This window comes from Symphodus melops, assembly GCF_947650265.1.
Source record: "Symphodus melops genome assembly, chromosome: 9".
Lineage (NCBI taxonomy): Eukaryota > Metazoa > Chordata > Actinopteri > Labriformes > Labridae > Symphodus > Symphodus melops.
The window spans coordinates 21,948,780-21,975,908 of record NC_136699.1 but is presented as its reverse complement, the minus strand read 5'-3'; the positions used below and the strand labels follow the sequence as shown (position 1 = coordinate 21,975,908).

Sequence of the window (27,129 nt, the reverse complement as noted above, 5' to 3'; positions counted from 1 at the left end):
ATTAAGTGTTGAAGACAATAGAGTGAAACTTCACCTAGTTAGGGTGATCATGTCAACCCTTACAGATGTAGCATAACAATACGGTAGGGTGGAACCAGATGATTAGAGTGATTATCGTTAAAGTGACCTGTGCTCAGTAAAGTGACCATCAATATGCGTTAAAGTGTCCAACTGGAGGCTGACTCTGAGGTCAGCAGTGCAGATGAGGAGTTAGAAAAAAGTGAAAAAAGAGTCCAGGGTTCACCGTGTGCTTCTTCCCTGCCGTGACAGTGAAGTGTTGTACAGTCTGATGGCCAGGGGGACAAAAGAGTTCTTGAGTCTGTCCGTGGAGCACGACTGTGACAGCAGTCTGTCACTGAACATGCTCCTCTGCCCGGTGAAGGTGCTGTGCAGAGGGTGGTGTGTGTTGTCCATGATGGAGAGCATTTTGTCCAGAGACCTCCTCTCTACCACCGTCACCAGTGAGTCCAGCTCTGTACCCACCACAGAGCCGGCCCTCCTCACCAGTCTGTCCAGGCGTGCTGCGTCCCTCTTCTTGCACCTTCCTCCCCAGCACACCACGGCGTAGAAGAGGACGCTGGACACCACAGACTGGTAGAACATCTGCAGCAGCTTTTTGCAGATGTTGAACAACCCCAGCCTTCTCAGGAAGTACAGACGACTCTGTCCCTTCCTGCAGGTAGTGTCCATGTTAGGCGACCAGTCCAGCTTGTCATCCAGCTGCAGCCCCAGGTACCCGTAGGTCCTGACCACCTCCACGTCGACCCCCCCGATGGAAACAGGTTCTAGATGTGGTTTGTTCCTTCGGAAGTCCACCACCATCTCCTTGGTCTTGGAGGTGTTTAGTTGCAGATGGTTGGCACTGCACCATGTCACAAGGTCCTCGATCAGGCTCCTGTACTCCTCCTCCTGTCCATCCCTGACACAAGCAACTATCGCAGTGTCGTCCGAGTATTTCTGCATGTGGCAGAGCTCAGATTTATACTGGAAGTCAGAGGTGTACAGGGTGAACAGGACAGGGGAGAGCACAGTCCCCTGTGGTGCTCCGGTGCTGCTGACCACAGTGTCAGATGTGCAGTCCTTCAGTCTGACGTACTGTGGTCTCTCTGTGAGGTAGTCCATGATCCACCTCACCAGGTACGAGTCCACCCTCATCTCGGTCAGCTTGTCTCTCAGTAGGAGGGGATGGATGGTGTCGAAGGCGCTTGAGAAATCAAAGAACATGATTCTCATCACGCTGCTCCCTTTGTCCAGATGAGAGTAAGCCCTGTGTAGAAGATAGAGGATGGCATCATCCACGCCCACCTTTGCCTGGTATGCAAACTGCAGGGGATCCTGTGCGTGTTGGACCTGGGGTCTGAGGTGTTGGAGCAGCAGCCGTTCAAAGGTCTTCATAACGTGGGATGTCAGAGCGATTGGTCTGAAGTCGCCTGGCTCGCTGGGGTTTTTCTTCTTGGGGACCGGGGTGAGGCACAAGGTCTTCCAGAGTACAGGAACCTTCCCAAGCCGCAGGCTCATGTTGAAGATATGCTGAAGTGGCTCCCCCAGCTCACCAGAGCAGAGCATCCTGGGACACATCTGGGCCGGCTGCCTTCCTGGGGCGGAGTCTCTTCAGCTCCTTTCTAACCTGGTCTCTGGTGATGGTGGGGGGGAGGGGGGATGGATTGTCTTTGGGGGTTGTGTTTGTCCTGGTGGAGGTGTTGGGGGGAGTGAGAGGGGGGGAGGTGTTGGGGGGAGTGAGGGGGGGGAAGGGGGTGTGTAGAGGGGTGCTGGGGGTGCTGGGGGGACAGGCACTGGCTGCAGCGACGGGGCAGTCAAACCTGTTAAAAAACAAGTTGAGCTGGTTTGCTCTCTCAGGGTCCCCGTCTTCTGCGTTGTTATTTTTCTTCTTGCAGCCTGTGATGGTTTTCATGCCCTCCCAGACCTCCCTCATGTTGTTCTGCTGCAGCTTCTGTTCTACCTTCCTTCTGTACTCCTCCTTTGCTTCTCGGAGTCTGACCTTGAGTTCCCCCTGCACACGCTTCAGCTCTGCCTGGTCTCCCTCCTTGAATGCCCTTATCTTCCTGTTAAGGATCTCCTTGACATCGCTGGTGATCCAGGGCTTGTTGTTCGGGAAGCAGCGCACAGTTTTAGTGGGAACCACAACGTCCATACAGAAGTTCATGTAGTCAGTTGTGCAGTGTGTGACCCCCTCAATGTCATCACCATGAGTCTCTTGCAGGGCACTCCAGTCAGTGGTCTCAAAACAGTCTCTGAGCGCCTCCTCTGCCTCAGGAGACCACTTTCTGAAGGTGCGTGTTGTTACCGGTTGTCTCTGGATCTTAGTCTTGTACTGTGGCTTGAGTAGGACCAGGTTGTGATTGGACTTACCCAGAGGTGGTAGGGGGGTGGCGGTGTAGGCGTCCTTCACGTTTGCATACAGGAGGTCTATTGTCCTGTTCTTCCTGGTGGGACAGCTTACAAACTGGTGAAAGTCCGGTAGTGTGGAGTTCAATGTAACATGGTTAAAATCCCCTGAGATGGCAATGAAAGCATCCGGGTGCAGCGTTTGTAATCTCGCGATGTTAGAGTGGATGACGTCACAAGCAGTTTCGGCGTGTGCACGGGGTGGAATGTAAACACAGACCACGATCGCGTGAGAGAACTCCCTCGGCATGTAGTAAGGACGGAGACCCACCGCCAGCAGCTCGATGTCTTTGCTGCACGTTGCCTCCTTCACAGTAAAATGTCCATGGTGGCACCATCTGTTGTTAATAAACAGCGCGAGTCCTCCTCCTTTCCGTTTACCGCTGAGTTTCGTGTCTCTGTCCGCTCTCACTGTAGTGAAGCCCGGTAGATCCACATTACCGTCCGGGGTGTTTTGAGTCAGCCAGGTTTCTGTGAGGCACATTAAACTGCACTCTCTAAATGTCCGGTTGTTCATCACGAGAGCAGCCAGCTCGTCTGTCTTGTTGGTGAGACAGTTTACGTTCCCCATAACTATCACTGGAACCGAGGGCTTGTACTTCCATCGCTTAGCTGCTTAGCTCTTAGCAGAGCCCCAGCTCTACAGCCTCTGTACCGCCGCCTCAGCTCCTCTGGTATCGGGTGAACGACGCCGGCTTGTCCCGCTGTCCGGAGCGAGAGCAGCGTCTCCCTTGAATAAGAAAGTTTTCCGCTGCTATTTCCACGAAGGCACGAAGAAGTATCCATAGGATACATAAAGTTATACACTGAAAGTGTACTATAAAACTATAAAAACTATAGGATAGAAGTTGGCACAGAGCCAAAACAAACAAATAACATATCAGACGAGTACGACAGGGACGGAGCTACTGAGATATGCGGCCACTCACGTCGGCGCACAGGTGAGAAGTGATTACAGATTTTATTTATTTATTTTACTGGAGTTTCAACTGGAATAGTACAAATTATTGCATGATGTACAAAATACACAATATAAATTCACCCATCCACCCTCCAGTCTCCCCCATTTGCTACACAAAACCTCCCTCAGTCCCACCTCATCCCATATAACAGCAATGACAACATCATATACTGTCTACACTTATAAACATACATACATCTATCCACATTGTCATTGAACACAAATAATTGAGGTCATGTAACCACTCCTAATAAACCACAGTCATAAAGAATGCTACTTGTCATTCCAATTCTTTATCCCAGTAACAGTAAAATAGGCTATGAATGGAAACCACATTTTACTGAACTTAGCCTTTTTCCCCCTCATGGTGCATTCAATCTTTTCTAGTTTTAGATTAAACATGACTTCCGTCATCCACCAGGCAATGGAAGGAGGTTGAGGATCTTTCCAATGAAATGCTATCAGACGACTCGCGAGCAAACAGGTGAAGGTGATAACAGTACAAAGACTTCCCGACCAGATAGCGTTTAAAAATGACAGTCAGAGGATTTGGCTGGAGTGAAACATTGTAGGACTCACTAAAAGATTTAAAAAAAACGGTCTCCCCAAAAACATTCAAAGAAGGGCAAAGCCAAACATAGGAATTAGGTTTGGCTGGTGCTGAATTACATTTATACTGACCCGGATTTTGAATCAAGACCGGTCAAGATCCCCACTGAAATGCTAGTTTTCTATATCATCACTGTGAGACAAGGTAAACACTCCCTTCTAAAAGAAAAAAAACCTTTATCTCATTTGTAGATTTGGCTCAATCAGCAGGACAGCTGTTGTCGAGCCCTTGAAGTAATCAATCTGAACTGGCTGCAGCCGGACACTGAGGTAGCGATTTGCTGCAATTACAGACATACCTTGTCTGTCTTCTCTACATCTGTCTTGCTTGTTCACTACTACTATGTATTCATTTAAAAAGGGACAGTGTAAATCAATCAACATTCAGACCGATGTAAATGTACCCAGGTTGGCCCAAAGGCTAATTTTCATTGGCAGTCCTTTAACCAGATGTTTTTTGGAATCATAGAATTAAATACAACTCATTAACATTTGCTTATTAGTATAGAAAAATAGAAATATATATAACGCAGTGTGAATGAATAATATCCAACATAGAACAGCTAAAATTACCATGAATAAGTCCAGTGTCAGTGTTGACATTGTTGGTTCTAAATAAGCCAAAGGTTTGCCTAGCTAAACAGACTGGACTCCTTTGAGACATGGAAATGATGAAAATTGAATGGGGTAATAATTTGTTTTATAGTCGGGTCAAGCTGGCTTGAGCCCTCATTGGAAACACAAAAGTAACTCCAGTATCAATTATTACACCCATTGTGCAAATGTTAAACCATAACTCACCTGTCTCTCTCAGAGCTCAGGTAGCAGACGAGATGACAGGCCCATAGCAGGGGCCCTGCGTAAGTGTTAAGGGCAGTTAAGAAGATGGCAGGAGCTTCTATGTAACTTTCCAGTCCAACAAACCCAACAGAAATGTCGATGGTGGCAATGTTGTTTGAATTCCCCTGCAGGAGCACAAAGAGAGCTTTCATTATTATTTCCAAGGCAGGAGAGAAGGACTTCATCATAGCAGACCAACAATATGTGGGTTTAAAACTTCGGGGGGAAAAGTTGTTTCCAGCGGTTAACTAACCTACAGAGCATGTTCATGCGTGACCTTAGACTTGACCCTGAACAATACTGCTCCATGTTTTATCCTGGCCAATTCAATTATTCAGTTATGCTGTTTTAGTTTTTATGTTTATTTTGGAGGGCATATAAGGGTCAGATATTTTAAAGACATTGAAATGTGTTTTTTTCCCCCTAAACTTTTGAGGTTTCTGTGCTTCTCTTGTCTTCCGACAACACAAAGCTCTTTTACACCACAGGTCACACCATCATGTTTCACAATTTTAAGCTATTTGTGACTTTACACACAATTCCCTCTTAGCCTCAGGTAGGCAGAAGACTACAAAAGCACGACGAGCCCATTTACAACCACTTCTCTCTGCCAATAATGATCAGATCAACAGATGGTACTCTCTTAAAAATGATTAAATGTAGTCCACAAAGTGAGGCAGAAGTGCAGCCTAGTGTCACCTAAATGTACGTAAAAATTGGTAAAGATATTTACAATCTCAACACCGCAAATAAACCAGATTAACACTAAAGGAAGTCAGCCATTTTAGAAATATTTGAACAAACTCTGAGATTTTTTCGCCCCACATTAAACTTAAATCGACTTTTCTGGAATGTGTGAAAGAACTTTTTGACTTTGGTTTTAACATTCAAGTCTATAGTATTATTATCATCATGTGATTATGATTTATTAAGTTAATAAAAATAAACTTTTTATGAGAAATATCACAAGTCATATATTAATCATGTTATCACAAATACAACAAAAAAACAGTTTACGTACTTAATACATCTTCAGCTGCTCCCAAGCAGAATTTCAAAGAGACTGTTAAACCTTGGCAACACTTATACCAGTATAATAGTTTACCTGAAAGTAAAAGAATGCCTGTCCAAACCAATAATGCATGATGGTGGTTTGGGCTGCATCATAGTGGAGTTTCTTCCAGATAAACTGAGCCATGAGCGTCTGGATCAGCAGGCAGCAGCACAGGACAGGCAAGTTGTGGGCACGAAACAACAGTGAAACCAACAAGACCAGACCACTGTAGAGCTCCCACAATCCTCTGCTCTTTAACTTGGCATCAGCGGTGATAATCTGGGACCGCAACAGGTCCTTTGTGCCGGAGAAGAGAATGCCCAAAACAAACACGTAAACAAAGCGCGCCTCCACTGTTCCCCTGAAAGAGAAAAATAACACACACAAATTTAACTGAATTGAACTATGATACATGACTTAATAATAAGATACTCTAACGTGTAATACATATGCCAAACGTAAGCAAAACATAAAAACGTGTGAACTATTGTTGGCTGTGAATTGAGGCCACTATAAGCTGCTTAGAGGGCGTCTACATCATCTACAGATGAATATCAAGCTGTAGCCCACAGTTTACCGACTGTGAGTCGAAACAGGTGTTGGTTTTAAAAAAGCAATCCTTTGCTTATGAGTGATTGCCCGGAGAATATTCAAAACTTTTGCCAAATCAGCCAAACATTCTCCTCTATGTCCATTAAAGGGCTCCGTAATGACGTCCATGAAGGCACAAAGCATGACAAAATGTATACTGAACTACACAAACCCATAAAAATGTCAACTGTTTTTACATTTAAAGTACTTGTGTATTGTTCTGGATACTATGCGCGCATGTGTGTATGTTTGAGCAATGTAAAGGGAGTAAAAAGCAAGGCAGTATAATCTTACAGCGGGCCCTTGCCAGATCCACAGAATTATAGCGGGCGGGTGGTGATGGAGTGGGTTGTTTAAAAATATTGAGACTATTCATCAATCTATTTCTCATTTCCCAGATACAACTGTTCTTTATTTTTCACTTTAATTAAATGGCAAATGGTAAATGGACTTAAGCTTGTGAAGTTCTCTTCCAGTCTTCCGACTACTCATAGCGCTCTTACACCACAGGTCACACCTACACATTCACGCTACTGTGATCACCAGAAGTAACTAATCCCATTCCTACACCAACTCTGGGTTGAGTGCCATAGTTGCTGGAGCAACTTGGGATTAAGTGCCCAAGGATACATCTTTCCATTTTACACTCCATTATGTGTCTGTTCGGTTTACTTTTCTTGATCAGATTTTTTTTAATATGCATGTTATGTGTTTCTTTCTGTGTGTGTAGGTTGCCTGTGTGAGAGTGAGACCTCTGTATGCGTATGGATCTTTGATGCTGCTCCACAGGTAGAGTGATCCGTGATTGGCTGGAGGATCAGAGCCCACATCCCAGCTTTTATATGTGTGCTGGGATCCATATGAAGAGCAGCGTTCAAACTGGTAGATTTCTTTAGTCCTTGGCCTCTAAAATGCTTTAGATTTTTGGATATTCATAGGTGTTTGGGTAATTCTAAGGATTAAACTGGTACTCTCTTTTTGGTGAAGTTAGGGCGGCAGTTAGGTTAAGTTCTTGTCTTTTGGTTTTGTTTGTTTCTTCAGGGAAGCCCTTTTTTTTTCTATCTCAGCCAGTTTTTCTTCAGTTTGATTTTTCATTTGTTTTGTTTGTAATAAATCATTATTGTAAAATCAGGTCTGGCCTTTAGTTTGGGGACTGTGAAGAAAAACATTTTTTTTTCTCTGTTACACACACCTACCCCCCGAGACGGTGCGTAACAATGTTGCAATAGCTGTTAATACGAACATTAATTATTTTATGTTGCATCCAGACATTTCTGAGGACCTCAGAGGGGACACTTGGTTTGGAAGATTAAAGGAAAGCAAGGGAGGGAAGGCTTATGGTAAAGAAAGAGTAGGTGAGAGCTTAAGTGACATGACATGTTTTGTCTTCTGCACAACATGTGAGTCTAACTATTTCTGCAGCACTGCAACCTGCATGACCGGCTTCACGCTGCACTCCTGCTTTTAAAATAACTCAGAAGAACAAAACAGCAGCCTGTCAAATTTTAATGTGAAAGTTTAATGAAGGGCAAGGAATGAAAACTTACTTGGACATAGGTCGACCAGCACGTTGCCAGGGAAACAAGACATTGCCAACAGCTGCTCGGTAGCTGTAGACACCCACAAGTCCGAGGGCGAGGGCAGCCTTAGACACCCACGAGCACCGTCTTTGAACTAGGAGGTAGATAAGAACCAAACAGAATGCAGCCAGCAAAGAGAGTACCGTCCTGTGTTCAGAGCTAGAAAGAAGAAACAGACAAACAACAGCAAAGAATATGAAACTCACATGAGGTTTTTGACAAAATGTAAAACACACAAAATACATACACAGAGTAAGAAACATTAGAATTGACCGTTTATTAAGACACAGATGTTTGGATGAGATGCCACACTGCAAGTCATATCATCAATCTGTGTTTTAACATGTCATAAAGATAGATTTTCAATAACTCCCTGAATTTAAGCTAATGAAGTTCCCTATTGCACCAAGCTGAGAACACCTCAAATATGACTTCAGAGGACACATCAAAGGTGAACAGAAGCACTATAATTGTCTGCATCTACAAGGCAGAGCAGGGAGTAAGAAAAGAAAGTAAAACACTGGACAGGGAAGATGTTCAAATCCAGACCTCTTTTCCACTGGGATGCACCTAAAGAACAAACTAAAGTACCCTCCCCTCTGCTGTTAGAACATGTATAGCTCTGAAACCGCCACAGATTTACTGTGTAACTTCACATTTTGCTAAGTATCATCCTTCAAAGAAGCTATTTAACCCTGTTCACTAGTGTTGTATTCAAGATCACACTAACTGAGACCAAGACATCTCCGAGACCAGACTGCTCTGAGACAAAACCCAGACATTTAGGGTCAAGAAGGAGTCAAGTCCACGACAACAAATAACACTTAGAAAACACCATCCTGTATATCACTCGAAGGACTTTAAAATAGCTAATCAGTGGGGGTCTTGACTCTTCTTGATTTCAAATCAGGAGTCCACCCAGTCTGAGACCGAGACAAGACTGGGGTAAAAATGTTTCTGACTCCGAAGCGACAGACGAGACCTTCACAAAGTGTCTTGACACCAAGACTGATTTATATTACGACAACACTACAATCAGCCTCTTTGCCAGAAAAACCCAATTAGATTTTCATACAAGGAAAGAGAATAACTTTTATGCACATCTGTCCATAAGTGTATGCCAGGGGATTATTCAGTTATCTCGTGTATGGCCTCATCTAAACTGGCAGGAAACTGGTTAGCTGCTCACAGAAATCATAACACATGACATGGTCACTAACTCATGACATGGGCTTAAATAGCCAGCGGGTAATTTGAGTGGAATATAAAGTTGTGTGGTAGGTGTCATGTGAATAACAAATCCAAACGCCCAAACCAAGATTACAAAAAAACCCCAACATAAATAAATCAAACTCGCCAAGAAATATCACTTGGTGCTGCTACACTATTTACATAACACAACTGAGAAGACTGGAAAACCAAACCTGTTTAGCCAATGTCCCATGTCAGGAAGGTGAGCCCACTGTACCCCAGTCTGGTTGAGGGAGCGCAGCAGCCTGCAGCAGACCAGAGTGAAAGGGGGCGTGGCTAATGCTAGCCATTTCTCTGAGCAAATGTCTGATGTATGGTGAACAGATGAATGACAGTCTTTAGAAAGGAGGACATGCTCTTCTTCCTCAGAAGAGTCTCTCTGCTCTCTGAAGTATTTGCGGCAGACATCCTGGAAGACCGCGAGGCAGAGGGTGTTGAGCAGAAAGTACCAGGTCTGGTGCTCCTCTTCTACGAAGCTGCTGGCTGCCAAACTAAGGGTGTGTCCGACCGTGCCGGCCAGCAGTAAAACATCCAGTTCTGACAGTGACCACTCTTTGCTCCTGAAGGGCAACTATGAGAAGGATGAAAACGGCATTAAGTACACACTTAAAACAAGGAGCCTTCACAGGGACATCAAATAGAAAATGCACGTTGTGTGGTTACTTGAGAAAGTTTGGTGGAGTTCCAGATGTGATTATCATGTCTGTCGCTAAAGTCAAATAATAATAGGGGTTCAAGAATTCAATAACTTAGAAGAGATGAGTGAATTAAAGTATGGATTGAACTTAAAACCATTGAACCTTAGTTTCTTTTTATAATTGATACAAGAGATGTTACTACGGCAACTAGACATGGCTGACAAGACACAACCTATTTTAACCAACAACCTGTGTATTACATGGGCAGCTCCAAGTATTCCTCTCTGTGGAGCATTTTGTTAAAGCTGCCGCTGGGATGACCTGATCTAGCAACGCTAACGCAATATACTTCACCGACATAATACATACAGTTCATAATTACACAGTTCAACTTGCAGACACTGTAGTCTCAGTTATCTCTGCCAGGGTCTTTAGTCTACCACGAAAGGCAGACAGCAGCCTTGATCTGTCATTCTAACAGTCTTCTTGATCAGCCATGGAAGCTTCCATAACTGAGTCTGTCCACTCATACGCATACATAAAGGCATTTTATTTTGTTCAACATTTCTGGGCTATTTTATAATAGTTTCCCCTACAAAGTTAAGGCTATTAGAAGCAGTTGGCTTTTACGCATATGCCTGTTTAATGACAGAAATAATTGAATCTGTTACTTGTGATCTAGAATATGAAAAACAGGAAGTGGACTAGTGATTGGTTCACACGCCCCATGTACAGAGGTTGCAGTCCTCAATGCGGACAGCCCGGGATTTGAATCCTTTGGTTTCCTGTCCTGCACGTCATTCCCAACTCTCACTCTCAACCCAGATGCAGATTAATCTCATTTATCAAATCTGCAGACATTCTCCATCACTTCCTGTCATGGAGGCTGTGAGGCTTTATTTCCCACTTGAAAAAAGAAGATATCTCAGATGAGATGAAAAAGCACTCGTACACTGGAATTTAAGTGAGATTAATGCAATCAGTAAAGTGCCTGAACACGCTTCACCCTAAAGTCCAGTTCCTTTGACTAGTGTGACTACTGAAGCACAGTCACGTCCTTGAACCTAACATGCTTTAAATAGGTGTGCTTCAGCACGGTACAGTTCCTGCATGAGCACAAGCATGTGAGTACGGAGACATCCCTGAGTGTTCAGGCTGTGTCTGACTAACATGACTTGCATGCTTCGTGATCACGTAAAGCCAATGCATGTGTTGCATATGTTCACATTATGTACAAGAGGTAACCGTGCTCAGGCTAGTTTAGCCCTGGAGCCGTGTGAGTGCAGGCCGGTGGGGGAGGGGGGGACAATCATGCCTCAGCACGGTACAGGACTACTTGGATGGTGAGTGTGCCTTTAGTTCATGAGAAGATCTTACAGAGTCCCTGAAGTCCAAAAAAGATTATCTTGTGATGACAAGTTGTTACATCATACAACATGTCATCATCTAATTCGTTCTTTCAGATAAGCATTGATTGCAGTGCCAAAACTTACATTTACTGTAAAGTAGGCCTTCTGATACAGCTAATGTGGTATTGCAGCTGGTTGATACTGAAAACTGTTCAGTACCACAATTGTTGTGTTGTGTATTTGTTGTGATCGTTGCTACATTATTTACAGAATAAGAATGCCAATTGAGATAGTGGTGACTGTTTTTAAATGTACACGTCATGAAGAAAGCCAAATGTGTACAGACTCACCTTCCTGCTAATGTTTGTTCCCGGGGTAAGATGCCTCGTTGCCATGGAGACCAGAGTACAAAACATAGCTGAGGAGAAGGCAACAGCAGCAAACACTAGACCCCAGGAGAGGCTGCAGAAGTAACAGGAGCTCTCAGTGGAAGTGCATACCAAGACGTGTACTGAGGCGAGCAGCAGGCACAAGAGGTAGAAAGGCAGAGAGAGAAGGGATGAGAGTACCGGGACGTCTACTGCTGCTTCTCCACTGAGAGCTTCCGGCATAGCCAGCAGTAAGACTAACAGGAGCTTAAGAGCCAGGAGAAGAGAGAGACAGAAGGAGGGAAAAATAATTACTGTAATTAATAATACATCATTTTTAAGAACCTTGAGTTTATGTACCGTAAAACATTCACACCCAAACAGTTCCTTAGATGCTTATAAGTATGTGGCAATTACAAAAAAAAACCCAAAGCTTTGGAAATAAAAGTGGCAATGACATTTGTTCGCTGGGGATAGAAAGAAAACACAAACCTAACATTACTCCAATCTTTCAATCTAAAGGATGAATGAAATGACTCGTTCTTACCTGAAACACAAACACCATGCCTGCGATCATGGAGTACATGTCGTACTTGCCCAGCTGTTTGCCAAGGGCTGAGCTCATGGCTGCCAAGGCCTCCAGATACTGCTTTAGGACCTTTTTTCCTCTGTTGGATAGTACTTCAGAGTTGTTTCCCTCCAGGTAAAGCTTCACCCAATTCCCATGAGCCTTTTCTGCCATACGGAACTGCTCAAAGCCAGCCTCTGGATCAGAGAGAGAGTTGTTTTTTCAGGTAATGGTAAATGGACTTGTATAGTTCTTTTCTAATCTTCTGACTTCTCAAATTCCTTTTACACCGCAGGTCACACCTGCACATTGCACCTGCTTATCATCAAATACTATTTCAAAATCAAGTCGAACTTATTAGTAACAACCTTTGCCTTCTAATGATACATCTTCAAGCTGTACTTGTGCACTATGAATGTGACTGTTTAAGTGTTACTGGAGAGCATTTTCCTTAGTTGATGCCAGGAAAATGTTTTACGAAGCAAAGAATTGCCACGAGAACAACGTAACAAAGGCGAAAGAAGTCCAAGCCATATGGGGCTCAAATTAGAGCTGGTGACTTTTTATTATTTTGACAATATTTCTCAAGTTTCGTCTTCAGATTAAGGATAAGTCATTCATGTTCACTTAAAACAGATGAAATAATGCCTGAATTCAGTTCACTTCAGTGCATTAGGTGCAGTAGTTTGATTATTAGTGAACACACACACACCACACACACACACACACACACACACACACACACACACACACACACACACACACACACACACACACACACACACACACACACACACACACACACACACACACACACACACACACACACACACACACACACACACACACACACACACACACACACACACACACACACACACACACACACACACACACACACACACACACACACACACACACAGTCATGGAGGTGATAAATTGTTATTTTGGCTGTTCAAGACACAGAGGTTTTTAGAAATATTAGAACCTTGAGCCACAGCCATGAATCCACAATATCAATGGCCCAGGCATGTTTCATCTGTCTGAAGTGTAGCAATGGTTAATGGCCTTTCAAGAAGCCTGAGGCCAGAAACACGAGAAAAACACAATATAGAGATTGGAACAAGGCGGACAGTGATGGATTAACAAATGGGTTTAAGGAGTTTAAACACTCCTCTGCTTTGTTCATTCTTTGGTTGGACCTCGGATTGAACAACACCACTCATCCTCCAAGATCTTAATTGTATGTTATGTTATTCATGCACTACTTTAGCCTTTTATACGTTTCCAAATTAAGGTGGGACATTTATCTCTTATACCTTGGCTGCACGTGTGTCGTAATGTGATGTGAAATTACACTGGGTTCAATGTTAAAGCACCAGCTTTAAGCTAGTGCTTTAAAAGCTATGATTTCAGGCCCGGGAGGGAGAAGCCCTTCTATTTTAAAGTAGAGCAAATTTAGTGAAGCTTATAGTGAAGGCTGGTTCAGACTTACCATGGACCAGACCTAAGTTATGCGACCATAGGACCCGAATGCCAGGTCAAGGTGAGTTGATAGACCAAGCACTCTGCCTACTTTCCCTTATTTTCTAAAACATTTAGCGTTCTTATTTTATTAAAGACAGAAACTTTAGCAGAGCTTATCGAAAAAACTGTCGACACACCTGAGCATCCTGTAGCGCACAAATCTCCTTCAAACTTGTGCCATGTTCGATGATGTCATCATGACACGCTACATCAGTTATACAGCTTCACTCTGGTTTCAGCAGTATGAGGGACAAAAGAGAAACTGCTGTTTTTGTGGTTTAATTGCAATCAACAGGAGTTAAGTTTTCCGAAATAGGAACATCATGATGCGTTTTGTAAAGGGTAAATATGTACGCTTTGTCAGGTCTGTCCTCGAGAGGAGAAGAAAACATTTAAAAAGCTCCTTTGTTCAATGGAGGTCAGATTGATCACGTCAGGTAGTCAAGGAATTTAAACTCTGAGAGGTGACACAGCGTCAAGCAAATTTGGGGCTCACTTCAAAATCTGTTATCTGTAAGTTATGACTACAAACTTTAACAAATGGACTCCTTTCAGGGTGAAGCACTTTCAGTGATTTAAAGAGAGGCGGGGCAGTAGCACGGCCTGTAGGGACTTGTGCACTGGTTTAGTTCCCGGCCCGGCCCAAGTCTGGAAATTGGTCTGGTAGCTGGATAGATGACAGTCCATTTCCTGAGTAGGGCAGAGGTGCCATTGAGCAAGGCACTGAACCCCAAACTGCTCTGGAGAGCTCGCTGTGGGCAGCCCCCACACTCTGGGACCATTAGATTCCGTTCCCTTCCCTTTAAGCTTGGGAATTTTAGAAATTTTCCAAACTAGAAACTTTCCATGGGAAATTATGAGAATTAATGGAGATTGGGGGTAATTTAATTGTATCATTTCCATGCATAAATTTTAAAAAACATTTCAGCAGATTTACTTCACATTTTTTAAAAATATATTACCCCATACTGTCATTAAACTGACTTCACTCTATGTAATCCACAGGCTAAAATGTGTGGTTTCAATACTCTTGTGCTCTGGGCTCAAAGCTTGGTCCAGTTTCTAGAAATCATCTGCACGTGATGGTGGAGTGCACAGTGCATGTAGGGGGCGTGGCCTCAACAGCCCTGCAGTAAACACTGTGCTGTGTGCAAGTGATTAAGGAATAGCATTGATATTCAAGTGTAATTGTATGAAATCTGGTGATTTTACACTATATTTAGGTTACCTGTTAAGGGCCAACTTTCAGTTTCGTAAATTCCTGGTTTTTACTAACAGAAATTCTTGTTGATTTCCATGGAAAGTTTCCAATTTTGAAAATTACCAGAATTTTGAAACCCTAGTAGGACGACAGATAATGCCAGATGATCTTACAACCACAGCAGATGTAGATGAGAGCGAGCTAATTAAGCTAATGTTAGCCACCAGCTAAGTCTGCTTCAGAATATATCAGAGCTCCAACAGCTTCTCCCTGCCTCAGACAGACAGCACTGAACGAGCAGTTATAGTTTTGTATGGACACCGACAGACAACGACACACGTGACAGCTTTAGCTCAGACCTCTCCAGCAGCTCAACATCCAGCAGAAGCAACTGCACCAACCAACCCTTAGCATTACCAACAAAACAGTGAGTGAGGCTGCCATAAACAAAAAACCTGTCCATAAAAGTTGGCTAATTGTTGTTTACACTAAATATTCCTTCATATAGAAGAGCATACAAAATTTCAAAAATGTTCCTTTATTTATAAATATAATAAAATATTTCATATTTCTGTCTATCTGTGCACTAGGTGGGCACTCAGCATTAATTTAATCAATTCACACTAATTCATGGGATGATACATTTTGACTGTATTAAGCATGCATTTTTTCTTTCAACTCATTTCTGGGTTTTCAAGTAAGTCTGAAACATAAAACGCATGCACGCATGTTCCAGGCTCAGTCGTGGGAAGAAGCTGTGTTACGGATACTGGTAACACAGTCTAGCCATCATAATGATAAGACATAACATTTCCGAATAGACTATAAAGATGAACAAAGTTAATTAATAATAACCGACCTTTGTCATAGCCTGAAATGCTGTCTTTGAGCAGGCAGCTGAGCTGGTGACCGTTTAGATGCAGGAAGCGTAGCTGGTCACGTAGGGTGCTTTCCTCAAAAACACCAGGGATGAGGTGACCCACGTTGTTTTGAGATATGGGAAGGCCGAGTCCAAGGGCAAGAGTCGCAGTCAGGTCAACCTGCTCCACCTCTCCAGGCGTCTCCATTCCACCTGGAACCACAGGGCAAAAAAAAGAAGAAAAAACACCAGAAAAGTAATGAATGTCTAGTGCGTCTGTAATACACGCATAGGAATTAATGGCACATTAAATATTTATCAATAAACTGCAGTGTTGAAACATTGGATGCTGGATTCCTCTGCTTATCGGCATCTGAAGAAATACTTTCAGCATGCTCATCAAGATAATTTGCTAAAGTTGCTACTTCTCCTAAAGTCCTTCATCCAACACAAACAATAAAGAGTCAAATGGCGTCTCAATAATTATGTTTAGGGGGGCCGGTGGGGCAGTGGGGCACTGCGTGCGTCCCCATGTACCGAGGCCCAGTCCTCGCGTGGGCGGCACAGGTTTAAAAAAAAAAAAAAAAAGAAGAAATGATGTTTAGAAACAAATTCTGTTATTGAGACATGCTTCACACACACAGGATAAAACTACACACACAGGATCCCATGGAAATGCACTTATTGAGAGATCTCAGAGTAAGAAGGCTGCACATAGCGAACGCTCCTGATGAACCTGATTCTGGTGGAGGTTCAATGCCTTGCCCAAGTTCATCTCAGCAGTGCTCGGGAAGTGAACTAGCACCTCTTCAGCTACAATTTCCAGATTTGATCCGCACCGGGACTTGAACCGGTGACTGTGCGGTTCCCAACCAAAGTCCCTACAAACTGAGCTACTGCTGCTTGCAATCACGTCAGCTGGTGTCACTGCTTTCTTTATCCCTTCATTAAAGCTAAACCATGAACAGGAAAAGTGCTGAAACATGACAAATCTTTCCCCGCACTTGATTTAACTGCATTAGTGACATTTTATTCATGGTTAGAATCAGGCCAATGTTTATTCTTAATTCTGAAATAGAGTATCTGAATTAATTTGCCAAAAGCATTTCTAGCTTTAGAGCAAGTCTCCCAAGATAAAACGTGACTTAATAAAAAAAGATCAGTGTCTGCTTTACAACGCTATAGTGAAAATATGTGCCTTCATATCAAGACGATTCTACAATTCACTTAGACTCTTTTAGAGACAGACAGACAGACAGACTGATTGATCCCGAGAGAAATTCAAGAATTTTGAGTAACTCCATAGATCTACTAAGAACATAAAGGCATCGTGAATTTCCCTCAGGATCAATACAGTATCTATATGTGTATCTATTTATCTGCTGAACATTACCTGACCTGAGAAAAGATGTCAAAAATAGAACTGGCTGACAAAGGGGCAATTATCAGGAGCACGCTTTCACCCTCAACATCATTTAGCTATGCAAGGAGTTCATCTCATGGGTCTCTGGATGCTCAGTCTGTGATGTAGTTTTACCTTTATTATAACTGAACGTTTAGTTTGAGTTGTTGGATGGACAGTGATAACAAACATGATTCAGCTGGACGTGCACTCACAATGCTGTGACATACGTCTTAAGACTCTTTGTGTTGACACGTTATAAAATGTATGTGTTCACTCCTTCAATTCTATCTTCAACTCTAAATATCGTACCTTTTCTCTTGAAGGCTGGACTTATGAGCACCAGGGGCGTGTTGATTTCTGGCTCTGAGGAGCCTCCATGGCTGCCGGTCTCAGACATGCCATGGTCTCCACACAGCACCAGCAGGTAGGGCAGGGATCCATCAGCCTCCTGAAAGATAAAAAAACATCAGGTTAATGGACTCCCTCGGTGTGCTTATTAGCCTGAACCTCAGAGATGTGAATAATTCAATACTTTCATGACTTGAGGGGGAAAAAAACAGAAATATGAGATCACTTCCTGGCATGGTTGCACTGCAACTTCTTTGGTGTCTTTCCTCTGAGATTCATTTTTCAAGTACTCCCACAGAATCCAGAGAATGACAACAAATTCACCACGGAGTCTGTAAGACTTAAGGCAGTGGGTTTAAAAGCACAGTGATTACAAAACAAAGGAAGAGTCTTCCCCCACCCTCAAAGTACTCTGAAAACATTTCACAACATTGCACACCCTGAAGAAGGCTGTTTATCTGCTACGCTGGGTCAAAACCAGGCTCTTTAATGACTTTCATTGTTTTTCACATTTCTATAGCCCTGTTTCCACACAGCAGTCCGGTACGGATCGGCACAGTTTGGTACGGTTTGGTTTCATTAAGCCTGATTCCGTTTGCATTTCCACAGCCACCTGAGCCCTATTTGGTAGGCGGCGTGTAAGCCGGATGACGATAGCTGCTACGTAAATAGCGTCATATGATAGCAGCTAACCGCTAACTAATAAATTCAACTAAGGACAAAAACACTACACAAACCAATGCTGGAAGACATCCAGCAATTCATCTACTCTGTCACTGACATGTGACTCGTTATTATAAAAACTCAATCAAGCTTTGTTTCAGAGAAGGCTGTGATCGGCGAGGAGAAATACAGACATAAACAATCAGCTGTGTGTTACAGTCAATGGTTTAAACAAGGCAGAGTTTTTTTTGCCGACATAACACGGGAAGTGATGATTCTTTCAACCAATCAGCGGACTGCAGTGTCTAGCTCCACCTTTTTGGGTCAGCTCGACATTCTTGGCACCCCAACGGAAGGGTCCCAAAATGTGGGACTGTACGGATCGGTTATTTGGGAATCTTTCCCGGGATTCGTCTATGGAAACACCGCAAAATGCACGCCGTACCGAGACGAACCCGGCCGGACCACTCGGTGGAAACGGGGCTTATGAGAAATGGCCAATTTAATAAAACTTTTTTTTTTTTTACACTTATACAGGTAAAAGCCAGTAAATTAGAATATTTTGAAAAACTTGATTTATTTCAGTAATTGCATTCAAAAGGTGTAACTTGTACATTATATTTATTCATTGCACACAGACTGATGCATTCAAATGTTTATTTCATTTAATTTTGATGATTTGAAGTGGCAACAAATGAAAATCCAAAATTCCGTGTGTCACAAAATTAGAATATTACTTAAGGCTGATACAAAAAAGGGATTTTTAGAAATGTTGGCCAACTGAAAAGTATGAAAATGAAAAATGTGAGCATGTACAATACTCAATACTTGGTTGGAGCTCCTTTTGCCTCAATTACTGTGTTAATGCGGCGTGGCATGGAGTCCATGAGTTTCTGGCACTGCTCAGGTGTTATGAGAGCCCAGGTTGCTCTGATAGTGGCCTTCAACTCTTCTGCGTTTTTGGGTCTGGCATTCTGCATCTTCCTTTTCACAATACCCCACAGATTTTCTATGGGGCTAAGGTCAGGGGAGTTGGCTGGCCAATTTAGAACAGAAATACCATGGTCCGTAAACCAGGCACGGGTAGATTTTGCGGTGTGTGCAGGCGCCAAGTCCTGTTGGAACTTGAAATCTCCATCTCCATAGAGCAGGTCAGCAGCAGGAAGCATGAAGTGCTCTAAAACTTGCTGGTATACGGCTGCGTTGACCCTGGATCTCAGGAAACAGAGTGGACCAGCAGATGACATGGCACCCCAAACCATCACTGATGGTGGAAACTTTACACTAGACTTCAGGCAACGTGGATCCTGTGCCTCTCCTGTCCTCCTCCAGACTCTGGGACCTCATCAAATGCAAAATTTGCTTTCGTCAGAAAACATGACTTTGGACCACTCAGCAGCAGTCCAGCTCTTTTTTTCCTTAGCCCAGGTGAGACGCTTTTCGCGCTGTTTCTTGGTCAACAGTGGCTTGACACGAGGTATGCGGCAGTTGAAACCCATGTCTTTCAAGCGTCTCTTGGTGGTGGATCTTGAAGCACTGACTCCAGCAGCTGTCCACTCCTTGTGAATCTCCCCCACATTTTTTAATGGTTTTTTTTTCACAATCTTGACCAGGGCGCGGTGATCCCTATTGCTTGTACACTTTTTCTGACCACGGTTTTTCCTTCCCTTTGCCTCTCCATTAATGTGTTTGGACACAGAGCTCTGAGAACAGCCAGCCTCTTCAGCAATAACCTTTTGTGTCTTTCCCTCCTTGTGCAATGTGTCGATGGTCGCCTTTTGGACAGCTGTCAAATCTGAAGTCTTCCCCATGTTTGTGTAGGCTTCAGAACTGGACTGAGAGACCATTTAAAGCCCTTTGCAGGTGTTTTGAGTTAATCAGCTGATTAGTTTGTGGCACCACGTATCTTCAAAATGTAACCCTAACACAATATTCTAATTTTGTGACACACGGAATTTTGGATTTTCATTTGTTGCCACTTCAAATCATCAAAATTAAATGAAATAAACATTTGAATGCATCAGTCTGTGTGCAATGAATAAATATAATGTACAAGTTACACCTTTTGAATGCAATTACTGAAATAAATCAAGTTTTTCAAAATATTCTAATTTACTGGCTTTTACCTGTATCAGAAGAGTTCCTTGTTTGTTTCTTCTTGTTGAATGTTTAAGTTTCCCACCAAACAGCACACTCACTGTATTTTGGTTGCACTTCCAAGCACTCCAGTCAAGACTCTCGTTTTCTTTGTTTCAACGGTCACAACATCAATCAATCAGAATCCAAAATTCAGTTTCCAAATGTCCCATTCAAGAGACACGTCTTGGTGTTATGGTGCAAAAACAATGAACGGAGAAGTAGAAAAACAAAGACAAATACTCTCCAGCAGTAACCCTACTGTCAAGGAACGTGAAAAGATTCAAAAACATTATTCAAAGACTGTTTACAAAAGGTGCAAAGAGCTGTGCAGTTGGTATGTAAATATCCTACAGTTTCACAATAAGACCGAGCTCATCGTTGTGGGGCGATCTGTCTTAGGGTAAGACACTTAACCCCAAGTTGCTCCCACTGCTTCTTCAGAAGAGTATGAATGTGTGTGAATGGGATTAGTTACTTTTGATGGTGCTTTTACACAGCAGAGTGTAGAAGGTCATAAAATAGGTCTCAAAAAACCACTACTAAACATGTGGATGCAAAATGGATTAAAAAAAAGGTACCTTAGAAATGAGAGCACTGTGAATCTTCTTGAGGATGTCATCCATCTCGAGCAGTTTGGGTTGGATGAGGGAACTGTGGGGTCCACTGATATGACCGATATGATCAAGGCCTAGGTAGTGAAGGATCAAAATGTCCCAGTCATCTCTTTTAAGGGTGCCATCCAAGTGACGGGTCACGTTGTTGTCAACCTACAAGGAGATATTAAAGATAAACATAAAAGATAGATGTTAAGTAAAATAGAGTATTTGATAGCATCCATCGTCAGCACTTTTCAAATGTGGACCCCTGATCTGACATTTTTAGCTTTGGCATACAGAACTTACTACAGCTTTGCAAACATTAGCATGAATTCATGAAGAGGACATTAACAACTGCTTTAAAGACATTTAAACTACTACTACTACTACTACTAATAATAATAATAATAATAATAATTAATAATAATAATAATAATAATTTACACTTTATTAATCCCACGAGGGGAAATTCGGTTTTTTACACTCTGTCTAACACACACATAGGCCGAGATACACACTCATGCACAAACAGGGTTCTAGTGACATGCATTAATGGAGAGGTCTCAGAGTGAGGGGGCTGCCCACAGCGAGCGCTCCAGAGCAGTTTTGGGGTTCGGTGCCTTGCTCAGGGGCACCTCGGCAGTGCTCAGGAAATGGACTGGCACCTCTCCAGTTACCAGACCAGTTTCCGGACTTGGTCCGTGCCGGGACTTGAACCGGCGACCCTCCGGTTCCCAACCCAAGTCCCTACAGACTGAGCTACTGCCGCCCCCCTGTACTAAGAGGGATCCTGGACATTTACACCACTCTCAGCATAGGAATGCAATACGCATCATATAGCTAACGGTATGTTTACTTCCCTTCCTAAAGGAAAACGACTACAAGACATCAGAAAACGATCCAACTGCCTTAGGACAGTTTATATCCTAAGGCTGTCTGACTCCTGAGCAGTCAGTCTGTTGGTGCATCTGTACTATTTATTCTACGATGTTACTATCGGCTGTCTCTATTCTTAAGCTGTCATCTATGTTTTAATAATGCTGCTTTTGAGTGATGAGCGCAGTGAGTCCAACATGCACTGATTTACTTCTTAATGTGTATGATCAATTAATTGAAATGAAATTTAAATCACATCTCTGTGCCTCACTCGTTATCTAAGTAGTGCTAAACCTATTTTCATTACAGAGGAAGAAGAAGATATATGAGGGGAACTTGAACATGTTACACACAGGCTGACACACACAGGATCCTGTGGACATGCACTGAGGCGGCTGACCACAGCGAGCTGGTGGGTCCAGCTTGAGTGCTCAGGAAGTGAACTAGCACGTGACCTTCCAGTTCCCTGCATACTGAGCTACTGCAGCCCCCAATATTATAATTATTATTATAAATTAATCTATTATAAAGTTAATCTTAGAGCTGCTCAACTTCATCTTCTATAAATAACATAATCAGTCCCTGTTTCATCATCTTTACAGAGGCTATTGTTAATATTGGACTGATCAGTCTATTAACATACTGTTACTGCTAATACTACACACACTTCTACCATTATCACTGACATATAAATCTATCTTACGCATTGTTGTTGTCGTTGCTCTGTTTGTCCTGATCCATCTCTTTCTATCTGCATCCCGCTCTATCCCACTTTCAAAGCCCAACACATGAGACAAGAAATATGGGGAGAGAAAGTGGGGGATGCACTAAATAGCCTCAGGACCTGGAGTTGAACCTGTGACCAGTGTGATGAGGAGTCTGGCCTCTATACATGGGGTGCCTGCTCTACTGAAGATTTTGGCTTTTATAGACAATAAGTGATGTTCTTGTCTTTCAAATACATGGGCCAGACATGGCCATCGAACAGGCCGGGGGGGGGGGGGGGGGGGGGGTCTGGCACAGTGTACTTTCTAAAGTTGGTTTACATCATTTTGTTTCGAAAATCTTCATGTCTCACTTTCAAGATAACATCAGCCATCAGGTGCCAGCTACAATCCATTGAAAAATACAGGTACACACTCCCAGTGTGTGATTCACACATACCTCAGTGAAATCAGAAACAAAGAAGGACGTGGTTCCATCATACTCCATGAAGTGTTTGGGAAAGAGGCGCACCCAGGTATCGTCTCCGTAGAAGATCATTCTCTTCCCTGCTGTCTTAGCCTGCCAAATGAGGTTGTCTTCCAGCAGTGCTGGAGAATTTAGGTTCATCACGACATCAATGAAGCCGGGGATGCTGCCAGTGGTAAGAGCCTGCCGAGTTACATCATTTTGTCAGTGTTACTTGAATAATGTGTTCAGTGGTGTTATACAACCTAAGGTTTGTCTCTTCATTTCAGCTCTGAGAGATTTAAGCAATACAATTTTAAAATATACTATAATATATATATATATATATATATATATATATATATACCTCTTTTTCACAATTCTGAATGGCACACCTGAACTACATGTTGTCTTCATATATTGTGACTGCTAGATGTCTCCAGTCTTTCACTAAACTCATATATAGCCATGCACTCTGTTCCTTAGCCATTAGACGTTACAATTGATCTCTCTTTACTTTATTTTTATTTTAATGATTTAAAAAAAGTTCATCCAATTAATTTCTCAAACATGAGAAAGATCAGACTCAAATTAGAGATTGATTTATCAAGAATTCCAGCAGGTTTGAATTCAAAGAGCAAGTCAAGAACTATCAGAACGTACGATGCAAAATACTAGAATTTCAAAGATATCATTTGACATCCGCAATTTATTTACACAACCAAAAGACTACTGATATTTCTTTAACTGGACACCAATATTAAAAGCTGAAGATTTGTGCCATTAATGCTGTTTAGCTCCAAGTCATTAATCAAACGGTTTACCCTCCAGCTGAGACATCATGCAGTCTTCATCACTTTCAAAAGTCTCTTTTTCCATTTGTTCAACATTAGAAGCAGCTACTCAGATCAGGCAACCTGGAAATATTTATGTAAATCTTTCAAATGCAGTTCTATTCAAATTGTAAACTTCGCAATGTAGTTTAACATGATTTCAAACTTCACAGTCGGGGCTTTCCACAGACATGTAGAAGCCAGCCAGTGGGTCCATTGTAATGGAGTGTTTGTTTGACATTTGCAGCTTTTAGAAGCACAGAAACTTGGACGATGAGGTCTAATCGTGTGTGTAAATGAGAAACTGGGATTAAGGTTACCTGGCTGTGTCCTATCAGCTGATTAGGTGCAATGCAGTGATACAGTGCAGAATGGAAATTGGCTTGTACCTCCCCCTACAGGTGTATGACAGAACCTACTGGTTGTGATGGGAAATGATCTGTGATTTCTTTATTGAAAAGGGACAATGCACATTAATTTAACAAGAGCAACAAAGTCACACGTGCATGTGCACGGCTAATTTCACTCTGCAGTCTCTGGCAGGTTGATGATATTTAAGAAAACATGAAAAAGCAAACAGGAGAATGCAGCACAAAAACATGAACACAAGAACACAAGTTTAAAGAATAAAACAACACAAGTGTTAGTTAAAACACAAAACATTACACATGAAAACAACAGATAAGAAGCAAACAGACGTCAGATAAAATGTGTAACATATAGCAGATTCAAATACATAATCACTTAAACAGACAAAAGCACCATGCCCAGAAAAGCAGCATATATAAGCACAGTGAAGGAGCATTAGCGCAAGTAGACTACAAGTAAAGATAAAGTACATGTATCCAGATTATAGCAGCATGTCTGATTTTTTTTTAATAGATTTGAAAAAGGATTTCAGAGATATGATGTTACTGCTCGATAAGAAGAGACTGACTGCCCAAAACTAACTTTTACGAGTGGAAATGTACACATCAATGCTTTCTCACTGGTTCAGGTTCATACAACTAAAACGTTCTGAAACAACTTTAAACTGAGCTTAAGGTTATTTTTGTTGGCTAATGAATTTCAAATATTCAAACAGTCGTTGGTTTATATAAATCGATGTGTTCATGCTAATGTCGCCTCACCTGAAATATATATAGGCTATATCTAGCCTGGGGGCTGATTCTGTTTGTTAAGTAAAGGAAGGGATGAACATCTAGCTTTTATTGTTTTTCACAGCTCATGTTTTATTTCTTTTTTCCTCTTTGTCCATAAACTGTGCTGTACATGCTCTCTGAAATATAAACCCGAATTCTATTTTTAAAGATCCTTCTTTTTGATTTCTTTAAACAAATCAAACACTACATCAATAAATCGTGCAGAGGCTGACACTGATCTGGGCCCCCAGGCCCCCTGTCCTCTATTACCACTGCATCCTACTCTAAACCCCTGGATTAGAGAGAACATCTGTCCCTTTGCTCAATCATCCTAAGCTTTATCTCGACATCTCGTCTCCTCATCATTACTGACCTCGCACCAACTCTTAGTAAACAACTTATTCCATCCTTTGACTTGTTTCTCAGTCAACAAGACGTGTTGGACACAAGGCAGGCGGTGGTGAATTGTTGACATGTTTTATCATTATTATTGATTGATTGATGGACTGACTGATTGAACTTTCTTGCCAGATTAAGTCTGAAATGTGTCTTACATCACAGCCACTTCACTTCCACCATAGAAAGTTAAGGACAAGATCCAAAAATTCAAATGTTTGACACAACATTTAAACACCAAACTAACACTTCAATCTGGCATTTAGGCTCCATGTCACTTTAAGGATGAACTGGTGAACAAAAGAGTCAGGCCTCATTAAAACGTGGGATCCTAATTCTCAGGTCTGATGGTGATAGTTTAAATTCACTGTTCAGGGTTTGGTTATGGTCGATGCTATTCACCAGTCTTAACATTTTTTTATAGGTTAATTCATAGAGACTCTGAAGTGGTGGGATTACAATCTGTAAGCAGAGTTTTAATTGGAGGAGCATTTAAAGGATGCACTCCTAATATAATAGTTTTGACTTGGTATGGAGCCTGTATAATGAATGGCATTGTCACAACCCTAATAATGATGTCTCACCTTTATCCTGGGCATGGTGACTGTCGGAGGTCTCGCTTTAGCCACAAAGCTGTGAGATGAGCCTCTTTCCACCATGTGTCTGGTGTAAGGCATATATCTACGACCATCAGGGCCAAACACAAAGTCCTCCCGCAGGGCATCGATCAGCAGGACGACGACCCTCTTAAAGAGAGGCTGGGGGAGGCGGGAGGAGTTAGGGGAGCTTCCTGAAAAGATAACAAGTGTAAATCAGTTTCTATCAGACTACTGTTAACCATGCAGAAGTGTATCAGTGTAAGTGAGAGGCAGGCGGACAGGTGAGCTCACCTGTCAGCGGCTCTGCAGGGAGCTCGGACAGCTTGCTCTTCGACGAAAAGGAAGACTTGACAGGTGCAGGAAAAAATCCTCTCAGAAACAGGGCGATTCCGATTCCTTCAAATATTAAAATAAACGAGGCAAAAACTGACGATCGTACTTTCATGTTGCTGCTTTGAAAGAAAGACTTGATATTAACTTGATATTTAGCACTCGACCAGAAGCTTTCTACTAAAGGCTGCCTGCACGTCTCATATTAGTTAAACGCAGTTCCAGATAAGCTTTAAAAAAAATCACGGGTCTCGAATTATATACAATTCATGTATGCCCTTTAATGTGTTGTCCTCATTTTGTTCATATTCACGAAAAACACGACCGATGTAGACATTCAATTGACTTCCGCGTTGATAGCGTTGCAGTAGGGGTCGCACGTTGAGTCAAATTAAAGCCATTCGCTTTTTTACTTTCACGCTGGCGTGTTGTTTGACTGTGACTTAGCTGAGGCACAGGGCGAGCCGTGTCATTAGGCAAAGCAAGGTTATTTTTAACCCACATTTTAACAAGGCAATTCAAAGTGCTCCCAATAAGACCTCAAAAGTATTGTGACAGTAAAATAAAAAAAAATTACTTCCTCCTTCAGATCCCGGAATCACCAAAGGTTTCCCCTGAATCCTGAAAAACCTCCTAACAGGGTACATGCATTTACGGTTGTACGCAAGACCTCCTACTGTTGGATGACTATAACAATAGTTATTAAGGTAAATGCAAAATTCAGTCAAAAGTGCAAAACTTGCAATTCTATGTAATTGCATGGGTAGTATTCTCAAATGATAGAGAGGGCGTTGGGGACGCAGCTGTCGCCTGAAATAAGCGAGGAGCAA

The 27,129-nt window shown here is 42.4% G+C and overlaps 1 protein-coding gene across 2 annotated transcripts in view; it reads right to left on the bottom strand.

The window, feature by feature from the left end:
* pigg (phosphatidylinositol glycan anchor biosynthesis class G (EMM blood group)) overlaps nt 1-26,694 on the bottom strand; it is a 31,284-nt gene extending 4,590 nt beyond the window's left edge. For both annotated transcript variants that reach the window (XR_013779917.1, XM_079353060.1), the window contains exons 1-12: nt 26,261-26,694; nt 25,955-26,160; nt 22,994-23,203; nt 20,936-21,124; nt 17,517-17,655; nt 15,803-16,015; nt 12,195-12,412; nt 11,630-11,914; nt 9,466-9,863; nt 8,009-8,200; nt 5,922-6,231; nt 4,778-4,941 (exon numbers count right to left, since the gene is read on the bottom strand). Coding sequence is in view for 1 of the 2 variants with exons in the window: in XM_079353060.1 (XP_079209186.1) it covers nt 4,778-4,941; nt 5,922-6,231; nt 8,009-8,200; nt 9,466-9,863; nt 11,630-11,914; nt 12,195-12,412; nt 15,803-16,015; nt 17,517-17,655; nt 20,936-21,124; nt 22,994-23,203; nt 25,955-26,160; nt 26,261-26,414 (2,678 nt within the window). In the remaining variant the exon portion in view is untranslated. The remainder of the gene's footprint in view (nt 1-4,777; nt 4,942-5,921; nt 6,232-8,008; nt 8,201-9,465; nt 9,864-11,629; nt 11,915-12,194; nt 12,413-15,802; nt 16,016-17,516; nt 17,656-20,935; nt 21,125-22,993; nt 23,204-25,954; nt 26,161-26,260) is intronic.
* Between the last annotated feature and the right edge of the window lie 435 nt (nt 26,695-27,129).